Source organism: Schistocerca nitens, chromosome 8 (assembly GCF_023898315.1).
Source record: "Schistocerca nitens isolate TAMUIC-IGC-003100 chromosome 8, iqSchNite1.1, whole genome shotgun sequence".
In the NCBI taxonomy this organism is placed as follows: domain Eukaryota; kingdom Metazoa; phylum Arthropoda; class Insecta; order Orthoptera; family Acrididae; genus Schistocerca; species Schistocerca nitens.
Genome location: NC_064621.1, coordinates 86,196,028 through 86,208,115, shown reverse-complemented (window position 1 = coordinate 86,208,115; position 12,088 = coordinate 86,196,028). Strand labels below are relative to the sequence as shown.

The 12,088-nt window shown below is 44.5% G+C and overlaps 1 protein-coding gene across 1 annotated transcript in view; it reads right to left on the bottom strand.

Annotated features, from left to right (window-relative positions):
• Nucleotides 1-12,088, bottom strand: part of LOC126199406 (uncharacterized) — a 143,232-nt gene that overhangs the window by 125,378 nt on the left and 5,766 nt on the right. Inside the window, exon 2 of the mRNA XM_049936325.1 lies at nucleotides 788-1,197. Coding sequence (XP_049792282.1) covers nucleotides 788-1,197 — 410 coding nt within the window. The remainder of the gene's footprint in view (nucleotides 1-787; nucleotides 1,198-12,088) is intronic.

The window sequence follows — 12,088 nt, the reverse complement described above, 5'->3', positions numbered from 1 at the left end:
ACTTAGAACTAGTTAAACCTAACTAACCTAAGGACATCACAAACATCCATGCCCGAGGCAGGATTCGAACCTGCGACCGTAGCGGTCTCGCGGTTCCAGACTGCAGCGCCTTTAACCGCACGACCACTTCGGCCGGCCGTAGAATATCCCCTTTACGTCAGTGACTACTGAGAAAACATGAAATCTCAAACGGAAATTAATTTTAACATGAGGGACTGTCTTCACCTGTCACCTTCAGTATACTCACGCGTCTATCGCACTCTGCAGAAAGCTGTATAGTTGCCTTCTCTGACGCCGATGAAGGTAATATGGCTCCGGATAGCAACTGGTGCCGTAGTCTTCCGCAGGAAAGTACGTCCCGTGATGATTGGGGGCTGGGTGTCTCGACGAGAACGGTTCGTCTGCTGCCACAGAAGCACTATTTTTCCCTTCGTGGCTGACGGGAATATCGTAATGTTGTTCGTAATCTCTCGGCATACCGTCCGCGCTCTGTGTCCATTTTTCTACAGGTGTAACATCATGCTGGTATTGATCCGTAGCGGGCACATAGGCGAATGGGCCATACATATAATTTGTCTGAGCGTGGTCAGCATTTCCCATTTTGTCACTGGACCCTTTTTGTTTGTCAGCAGTTCCAGTTTCAGAAGAATCTTTACCAGAATCAGGTCTAATCTGATGAATATCGTAATAATTTCCCGGAAACCATAACAACCACGGTCCAAAAGGGTGCATAACAGGCTCTCGGACTTCATTACTCTCCTCTGTAGTAATAGCTGGACTGTTGTACCTTGTTCCGTTGTTGTTGTTGTTATTGTTGTTGTTGTGCTTGGTACTTCCATTCGGTTTCTGCACAGTTCCGCCTGTACCAGGCCGACGCGTTGTCGCCCTGGATCCAGGATCACGCGGCCACTGGCTGGCAGAACCTGCACCCCCAGAATTCTTCCAGCGAGACGAGTTGTTCGTGTGGTCGCGCCACGGGCGGTGCTGCGTTTCATTTGAGGAACCTGTGGCGTTCCACTTGCCCTTGTCGTGCGGCTGGTATGAGGAACTGGAAGGACGCTTGGGACGCAGGGGAGACATGAAGCTGTAGTTGTTCGGGAGGGAAAACAGCTCCTCAACTTCTATCACCTGCTGCCACAGCGGCTGGTTCTCGTACGGTTTCTCCGTCTGCAGCTTCTTCACATTTTGTATTCGAACCTGCAACAGAGAATAACATACAGTTTCAGCCGATTTAACTGCACCGCTATCCGTCACAAATTCGGCTCTTTCTTACATGCATCTGTTTTAACACTTTACGATAATTTTAGTATAGTCGAAATGGTAAAGTATGGCTTGTTGTGCTATCAATGTTCCCTGGTTCAGATGGCTATGAGCACTATGCGACTGAACTTCTGAGCTCATCAGTCGCCTAGAACTGAGAACTAATTAAACCTAACTAACCTAAGGACATCACACACATCCATGCCCGAGGCAGGATTCGAGCCTGCGACCGTAGCGGTCGCCCGGCTCCAGACTGTAGCGCCTAGAACCGCACGGCCACTCCGGCCGGCAATGTTCCCTGGTTTACGACTAGTAATACCAGTGAAAGTGACGTGGATCATAAACAAACGTAATACGTATAGGATGGGGAGGATCTCCCTCGAGTTTCTGCCACAATTCCCTATTGTACCACTTGTAATGAATTCAATATGATAAGACTATGGTCTATAGTCACTTCGTGTGCTCTTTCTTTACTGGCCCGTTGCTGCGCTATTGTTATATACACCGCTGTCAAACATACCGTCTCCATTGCACATTGGAAGAAACTTAGGTGGTCATGTTGTTTTGAACGGAGAGGCAAAAGAATTATCCCTGTCCTGTACTTGTAGAGATGATGGTGTGTTTATTTCAGCGTTCAATCGCAGTTGGGGCTTTTGATTTTAGAAAGAGTTTTGATGGAATGTGGTATCTAGAAGTTCGCCATGTTATAAGTATGCCGTTAAATATCTCGTTGTACTGAATAACTCTAAGCTGTATGAACATGCTACATGAACATGCTACTCGTCGCTCTAAGTCTGATTGAGTAGCAGTACCAGTGGACGGTTTTATACTAACTGTAGTTCACTTGTACGAAATCCACCTGTTGTTGTTGTGGTCTTCAGTCCTGAGACTGGTTTGATGCAGCTCTTCATGCTACTCTATCCTGTGCAAGCTTCTTCATCTCCCAGTACCTACTGCAACCTACATCCTTCTGAATCTGCTTAGTGTATTCATCTCTTGGTCTCCCCCTACGATTTTTACCCTCCACGCTGCCCTCCAATACTAAATTGGTGATCCCTTGATGCCTCAGAACATGTCCTACCAACCGATCCCTTCTTCTGGTCAAGTTGTGCCACAAACTCCTCTTCTCCCCAATCCTATTCAGTACCTCCTCATTAGTTATGTGAGCTACCTATCTAATCTTCAGCATTCTTCTGTAGCACCACATTTCGAAAGCTTCTATTCTCTTCTTGTCCAAACTATTAACCGTCCATGTTTCACTTCCATAGATGGCTACACTCCATACAAATACTTTCAGAAATGACTTCCTGACACTTAAATCTATACTTGATGTTAACAAATTTCTCTTCTTCAGAAACGCTTTCCTTGCCATTGCCAGTCTACATTTTATATCCTCTCTACTTCGACCATCATCAGTTATTTTGCTCCCCAAATAGCAAAACTCCTTTACTACTTTAAGTGTCTCATTTCCTAATCTAATACCCTCAACATCACCCGACTTAATTCGACTACATTCCATTATCCTCGTTTTGCTTTTGTTGATTTTCATCTTACATCCTCCCTTCAAGACACCATCCATTCCGTTCAACTGCTCTTCCAAGTCCTTTGCTGTCTCTGACAGAATTACAATGTCATCGGCAAACCTCAAAGTTTTTATTTCTTCTCCATGGATTTTAATACCTACTCCGAATTTTTCTTTTGTTTCCTTTACTGCTTGCTCAATATACAGATTGAATAACATCGGGGAGAGGCTACAACCCTGTCTTACTCCCTTCCCAACCACTGCTTCCCTTTCATGTCCCTCGACTCTTATAACTGCCATCTGGTTTCTGTACAAATTGTAAATAGCCTTTCGCTCCCTGTATTTTATCCCTGCCACCTTTAGAATTTGAAAGAGAGTATTCCGGTTAACATTGTCAAATGCTTTCTCTAAGTCTACAAATGCTAGAAACGTAGGTTTGCCTTTCCTTAATCTTTCTTCTAAGATAAGTCGTAAGGTCAGTATTGCCTCACGTGTTCCAGTATTTCTACGGAATCCAAACTGATCTTCCCCGAGGTCGGCTTCTACTAGTTTTTCCATTCGTCTGTAAATAATAAAAAGTCATTACACTGCTGTTGCAGCTCTGTCTCTGGATCAGATGTTGCATTCTGTCCCCTCTTGATCTCTTCCTCGCTGTTTAATCGAACCGGGTTCAGTTTGACGAAGAAACCAATACGCTTCCCTTTGAATGCCGAAAAAAATAGGTCAATTCATAGATGTAAAATAAGAAAAACGACACTAGCCATTCACTGAGAAGAACTGTAGAAGATGTAAGAATAAAAATTCGTTCAGGAATGCACTGAAGCACCAAAGAAACTGGTATAGGCATGCGTATTCAAATACAGGAATTTATAAAAAGGTAGAATACAGCGCTGCAGTCGGCAACGCCTATATAAGACAACGAGTTCTTGGCGCAGTTGTTAGATCGATTAACGCTGCTACAATGACAGGTTATGAAGATTAAAGTGAGTTTGAACGTGGTGTTCCAGTCGGCCCACGAGCTGTGGGACACACCATTCCGGGATAGCGATGAAGTGGGTATTTTCCGGTATGACCATTTCACGAGTGTACCGTGAATTTCAACAATCCGGTAAATCATCAAATCTTCGATATCGCTGCCGGAAAAAGATCCTGCAAGAGCAGGACCTGAGACGACTGAAGAGAATCGTTCAACGTGACAGAAGTGCAGCCCTTCCGCAAATTGCTGCAGATTTTAGTGCTGAACCATCAACAAGCGTCAGCGTGCGAACCATTCAACGAAACATCATCGATATGGGTATCCGGAGTCGAAGGCCCATTCGTGTACCCTTGATGACTGCATGACACAAGGCTTTGCACCTCGCCAGGGCTCATCGACACCGACATTGAACTGTTGATGACTACACACATGTTGCCTGGTCAGACGAGTTTCGTTTCAAATTGCATCGAGCGGATGGGCGTGTACATGTATCTCATGAATCCATGGACCCTGCACGTCAGTAGGGAACTGCTCAAACTGGCGGAGGCTCTGTAATGGTGTAGGGTCTGTGCAGTTGGAGTAATGCGGGAGCCCTGATATGTCTAGATACGACTCAGACAGGTAACACGTACGTAAGCATCCTGTCTGATCACCTGTATCCATTCATTTTCATTGTGCATTGCGACGGACTTGGGAAATTCCAGCAGGATAATGCAAAACCCCACACGTCCAGAGCTGCTATAGAGTGGCTCCAGTAACACTGTTCTGAATTTAAACACTTCCGCTGGCTACTTAACTCCCCAGTTATGAACATTATTGAGCATATCTGGAATGCCTTGCAACGTGCTGTTCAGAAGAGATCACCTCTCCCTCGTACTCTTACGGATCTATGGACAGCCCTGCAGGATTCGTGGTGTCAGTACCTCCAGAACTACTTCAGACAGTCGAGTCCATGTCACGTCGTGTTGCGACTCATCCGCGTGTTCGCGTGGACACTACACGATGTTATGCAGGTGTACCAGTTTCTTTTTCTCTTTGGTGTAGCAACCTCAGTCTAATTGTAAATTAAAATACATAATTTAATAATTATCTATTTGATTTACTTTTGTAAGCATAACATGTCTCCACTATTACACTTTTCCTTTTGGGCATAGAGAAACTCTCCGATGTTAGATGTGACGGCTCCATTGAATAGTTTGAGGGACAAAACAAGCATCCGCTACGATGTATACCTGAGGCTGCAGGTATAGATTGCGAAATCATTCGTTTCAATAAAGGATCATTTACCAGCTGGTCCGGATCTTCATTATCAAGCCATAGAGGACTGTTCCACTTACAATGAAAGATACACGAGACAGGCGGAACATTCTGAGATTTCAAAGAGAATGTAATATGACTGAATTTTTCCATGCTGAGAAATGAGAAGGAGCGATCTGTTTTACTTGGTAAAAAACCTTTCTAAAGCTGAGATCGCATAGATATTTCTTTAATTTCAACTGCCAACTATGCTGCCATTTTCAGTTCTGTAGCATAGTGCATATAAATGGAATATATCTCGTAACATGATTTATGACGTAATATTTGAGAACAAAGTTTTTTCGTTTGACATCACAATAAAGAGAAAAGGAAATTTTTCATTTAAGTACCTTGCTACGTTTCATCCGTTAACATTACAACTTGGCGTGAGGTTCCAACTCACAATGAGCACATTTTGTAAGAAAAATTTTGAAGATATGTAAATGTACAGTTTCCTTTTCCGTTTTTGTAACGTCAAACAGAAAGTTTTTTCTCAAATACTACATCATAATTCGTTATATGAGATTATTCCATCTATGTGCACTATTTTACAGACCTGAAGATCACAGTAAAGTCCGTCGAAACCACTTGTTCAAAAGAAAGGAATATTTATGCGATTTTGGCTTTAGAAAGTTTTTTTACCTAGAATGTAGTAATTCAGTTTCCGAAGAAGACAAGCCTTGACAGTTGTGAATAGTACAAAGTATCAGGTTAATAAGTCATAGTTAGAAAATACTGAGACAGGTTTCTTAAAGAAGAGTGGAAAGACTAGTAGAAGCCAACCTTCTGGAAAATCAGTTTGGGTTCTGGAGAAATCTGGGAACACTCGAGGGTATACACACACTACGGCTTATCTCAAGACATTGGTTTGAAAAAGACAAGTCGCCCGTATAGCATTTGTAGGTAAAGAGATGTCTTTGTAACTCTGAAAGAAGCTGGGATAAATTACAAGGAGTGAAAGGTTATCAACAACTTGAATATAAGCCAGACTGCGGTTATATTTGTCGAGGGGCAAGAGATGGAAGCAGTGGTTGAGAAGGAAGTGAGACAAAGCTGTAGGCCCATCCCACATATTATTCAAGCTGTTCATCAAGTAAGCAATATAAGAACCCAATGAAATATCTGCAAATGGTACTAAAGTTCAGAAAGAAGAAATAAAATCTTTGGTATTTGTTAATGACATTTCAGTTCTCTCAGACACGGCGAAGGACTTGCAAAAGCAGTTGGACGGAATCGATAGTATATTTAAAATAGATTATTAGGTAAATATCAGCAAAAGTAAAACAATGTTATCGAATGTAATCGAATTAAGTTAGGCGACACCGAGGAAAATAAATTAGGAAATGAGACATTATAAATATCAAATGAGTTTTGAATTCTGAATAGTAATTTAACTAACGATGGCCGAAGTCGAGGGGACGTAAAATACAGACTAGCAGTAGCAATAAATCGTTTCTGAAACAAAGTAATCTGTCAACATTGCATTTGAATTAAAGCTACACGAAATCTTTTCTTAAGATATTTTTCTAGAGTGTAGCATTGTAGAAATACAAAACATAGACTATAGGTGGCTGAAGGAATAGTAACTTTTTAAACTTGGTATTACGAAAGACTATTGAGAACTGGACGAGTAGTTCAGATAACTAATAACCACATTGCCGGAACAAATAAGTGCACCTGGAAAGATTTTGATCCGACGTCGTCATATGCCGCATAGCTTCGTCCGCCAACATATAGCATAGTGGCATAGCTACCAGAGCGCCAACTGTGTGTACCCTTTAATATGGAATACTCACAGCCAGAAGGCTCAGTGCGGTGCAAACGTGAGAAGCAAGTAGGCAACCATCCCACGGAGACGCACTCGTGCTTCCTATACCCAACTGAGTGAGTTGAAAGTGGGCAAATTGTGGCTTTTGTGTGGGTGGCTGGCCCTTTCGAAGAACTGCCACACAAGTTGGACGTGCTGCGTCACTTGTGCACCGTCGTATTGTAAGGGCAGCAGTGGCAGATATGATGTCTCGTGTGTCCAAAAGTGTCAAAAGAAACTGTTGCGAGCCAGTTATTAGCAGTGGGACTGCGGGCAAGCACAGCTCTAGTCCATCTTCCACTCACGCCACAGCGTCGACTCGCACGGCTCGATTCGTGCCGTCAGAGGATCGCTTGGGAGATGGAGTGGTGCGCCGTGGTCTTGAGAGATGAAAGCAGATTTTGTCTGCAAGCAGTGAGGGTCATGTGCGCATACGACATACATCTGGTGAGGGGTGTCTCGTAGAGTGCTTTCGTCTCAGTCATACTGGCCCCATCTCAGGCCTCATGTTCTGGGGTGCGATGAGCTACAACTGTTGTTCAAATGGTTCAAATGGCCCTGAGCACTATGGGACTTAACATCTGAGGTCATCAGTCCCCTAGAACTTAGAACTAATTAACGGTCTAAGGACATGACATACATCCATGACCGAGGCAGGATTCGACCCTGCGACCGTAGCAGTCGCGCGGTTCCGGACTGAAGCGCCTAGAACTGTTGTTCCTCGCTACCTGCAGAATGTTCCTTTTGCCGTTCCTGCAACAGGAAGGTGATGGGTTGTTTCAGTACGATAATGCTCACCCACACACTGCCCGCGAAACTCGAAATGCTCTTCAAGACGTGCGGCAACTTCCATGGCCAGTACCGTCTCCAGACTTGTAGCCAATCGAGCACGTATGGGACATGATGGAATGAGCAGTGTCTCATGCGGCTCGTCATCCAAAAAGTCTTACAGGACAACGTGAACAGTTCGAGCAGGCGTGGCATAACATGTCCCAAGACAGTATTCGTCATGTGTACGATCGACTGGATGCTAGAATCAGCGCCCTACTAACAGGGTATTTCAGCTTTGGTCGATACCTGGTACCTCAGAACCACTTGTGCTACTGATCTGTAAATGTAATCATTTATGCGTCAATATGCACTGTTGCAGCAATAGACCGTGAGTAAATCATAAAATGCTGAAGGGTGTACTAATTTTATCCGGCAGTGGACACAGCACAACTATCGCTCTTTAGGACACATCATGAGGTGTCAAGTAACCGTCTGTTTGGTAATGGAGGGAACTGTGAATGGCAAAACTTGTGCACGAAATCCAACGCTTGACTACAGCAGGTAAGTGCAACTACAGGCTTGTATCTTTGACGCCGGTCAGTTGTAGAATTTTGGAACAAAAATGGCTCAAACGGCTCTGAGCTCTATGGGACTTAACATCTGGGGTCATCAGTCCTCTAGACTTAGAACCACTTAAACCTAACTAACCTAAGGACATCACACACATCCATGCCCGAGGCAACGAGTCGTACCTGCGACCGTAGCAGCAGCGCGGTTCTGGACTGAAGCGCCTAGAACCGCTCGGCCACATCGGCCGGCAATTTTGGAACATCTTTTATGATCGCGTATTATGATATTCATGGAGACCGAAAAAATTGCTGTGTAGGAATCAACATGGATTCCGAAGACAATGATCGTGTGAAACCCATCCCGCTCTGTATGTCTACGAGACCCAGAAGCGGCACACAGACAGATCCTGTGTTCCTTGCCACCCATTAAGTTTTCTATACACGTCCACATTGTCGCCTAATGAACGAAATACAAGCGCATGGAATATCAGACCAATTTTCTGACTAGACTGAAGAGTTTCTAGCAAACAGAACACAGTATGTCATTCTCAATGGCAGGCTAGAGTTACAGGTCCATTCACTACACACAACCACACATACACACACAGATATGCTAAGGCATTATTACCACTGCCACCGCGAAGTTGGATGCTGGATGCCGCCTGGTGGCTTTACGGGCACGTGACGAGGTAACAGAAGTAAGTAACCGAAGTAGACACGGGCGGGGGACCACGCTAACAAAGATGTGGGCTGCAAATGTAGAACTCCACTGAGATGCGCGACTTTGACAAAGGGCAGATTACTATTACGCAGAGCCTGTGAACGAGTATCTCGAAAACGGCGAAGCCGGTCGAATGTTCACATGCTACTGTCGTAATTATCTACGGAAGCAGGTAGAAGGACAGTGAAACTTACCACGAAGCGCTAAATGGTTGGATGTCCAGGGCTCTTCACAGAACGTGGGGTTAGGAGGCTTGACTGCTCTGTAGGACAGAGGGTGATCTGTACCATCTCTACCGAAAGAGCAGAATGCTGGTTCACGCGGAAGTGTTTCGCCGCGTATCATTCATCGTACGTTATTGAATGTGGAGTTCCGCAGCAGACCGCCCCTACGTGTTCATACCTTGGCCCAACGACATCGTAATTACGATTCGAGTGGGAACGCAGCAGTCGGGATTCGACCGTCGATCAATGGAAACGTGTCGGGTCTACGGGTGAATCACATTTTTGCTACACTAGATCGACGGTCGTCTCCACAAACGCCGGCATCGAGGTGAACGGCGGCTCGAAACGTGCAGCGCGCCACGGACGGACGCTGGTGGGACCTGTGGTAGTTATCGAAAACGCGGTGACAGCTGCGTACCACTTGCATCCACTCATGATTGATGTCTTGCCCGACGGCGTTGTCAACATTCAGCAGTATAATTCTCCGTGTCTTCGTGTCGGAACCGTGCTACAATGGTTTGAGAAGCATTATAGCGAACCTACGTTGCTGTCTCAGCGACCAAATTAGCCCGGTGTAAATCCTATGGGACATGTCTAGGTCGCAATCTGATGCTATCACCGCGTACGCTAGTTAGCGGCACGTTATTTACGTGTGTTACATGATCTGTGCGTAGACATCTAATGCCACATATCTCCATAAACCTACAAACAAACCGTCGGATCCCTGACGCGCAGAATCAATGCTGCATTTCGTTACAAAGACGGACAAACAAGCCATTAAGCAGGTGGTGGTAATGTTTTGGCTCGTCGGTGTAAATGACATAAGACAACAGCAGTTGTTCCAGGAGTCTTTCTGCAGATGATACTGTTGTACACACAGAAGTCGCAACGCTCGAAAATTGTAGCGAAGTGCAGGAAAACCTGTGGAGGATCGAAGCTTGGTGCAAGAAGTAGCAACTGACCTTCCTCATAAAAAAATGTAACGTACTGCATAGAGAAGAAGACGCGTTACTGTTTGATTACAGAGGAGTCGCTGGAAGCATTTACTTCCATAATAGGATTATACGTGTGAGGCAATTTAAAGTGGAACGACCACGTAAGACTAATGGCAGGGTAGGCTGATGCCAAACTGAGATTCATAGGAAGACTCGTCAGGAAACGTAGTCTATCAACAAAGAAGGTAGCCTTCAAAACCTTCGTTTGCTCAATACTTGAGTATCGCTCGTCAGCATGAGAGCTGTACCAGACAGGATCTTTAGAGAAGCTAGAAAAGATACAAAAAAGATACGCCCCACAGTTCAGAAATTTGGGGAACATGTCAATTGAAACTGAGTCAAACATAAATAAGATCAAGAATTTAAATGGCTAAAAAGTCTTTCCAGGAAAATAAATGCTTTGGGTAGGAGTTGAGAAAAACGACGGGTAAAGGCCCCTTGTGTAATGTTATTCTGTATGGCTGTAGACGCTGGACTCCGAAGCCGAGGAAAAGAGATAAAACTGAAGCATTCTAGATATGGGTTTGGAAAAGAAAGGAGAAAATGAAATTGGTAGATAGAGTGATGAGCAGTGAACTACTGGTAAAGCGAGGAACAATGAAGTACTGGAAAGGGTTAAAAGAAATAAGGAAACTCTCCTAAAGTTAGTTAAGGAAGGGAAACAAGCTGGACGAGACTCTAATGCGTCGAAACTGAATTCAACCGATCGAAGTTACAGTGGAAGGTAAAAATAAAATACCAATGAGAAGAATAACACTGCTTGATGAAGTGAAATGGGGAAGGTATCAAACTTTGAAGCAATTCGCCTGCAACGAGATCAGATGGGGACAGTAATGGCATCACGAACCTGTCAGTAGACAATTATGACGATGATTTGAGGTGTTGTGTGATACGTCAGATTCTGTACGTAGTAAGAGATGAAGACTTCTTTGGCTCATTAATTTGTGGCACCCATTAGCGTGAACGTGTGTAATTGGGGGGAAATATAACAGAGCCGTAGCAGCAACTTTTAGCTGTAGGAAGAGGAGTAGAGGGGTGGTAGAATAAAAAAGTTGTGTCTCAAGGAAGAGGCAAACAACCAACAAGGCATGTTTCGAATAAAACTCTTGCCTCAGAAGTGAACCATTAAAATGCTGACTTCGGCCTTGAACTGCCCACGAGGCAACTTCCGTCCGCCCTGGCTTTAATGGGAAGTAAACAGTCACGCGAAACTGCAGTCGGCTCCTAATTTGAGGATTCTTGCGCGCTGCCCGCATTGTGTCGCACGTTAATTACCGCCCGCTAGTTGGAACCAACCGCTCCACAAATACTTTAGCTGCTGTCGCGTGCTGCGGCGGTTCTATAAATAGCACCGCGCCCCGAATACGCCCAGAGCACGTCCGAAAGCATCCCCTACCGTCTACCAAGCAAACGCCCCACAACGCCTCGTGGCGCTAGGGCAGTCAGGTACTGTGCACGATATCTATTGTTGACCGATACTTCCGCCAGTGATCGGTGAAATAAATAACTGTTAATGAACATCTGGGAGCGAACATTCTACGATACTTATCATTTCAAGCAGCTGCCAGCATAAAAGACTTTCGCCAGATATTAAATAGCTGTCAGCAACCAAGGCATTACTCGCGAGCTCACGAAAAGGTTGAGTAAAATTGTTACGTCTGTTACGTGTATTGTGAAGCTCTAAAAATAATACTAGACAACAGTGGAATACAAAAAAAAATATATGCCATGATTGTAATCAGTTTTCCATTTGTCCAGCAAGACGAGACATAGCTAGTAATTAGCGGAACGTGAATGTAATGGAAACTATAGAGGCCTGACTCTGTGTTTTCTGAGTAGATACTCTGGACGTCACAGCCCTCAGTACAGTCCAATATACCACGAGAACTGACTGTATTGGTGTCCCATGAAGACATCGAACAGTGGCACAAAGCCCACATTTAATTC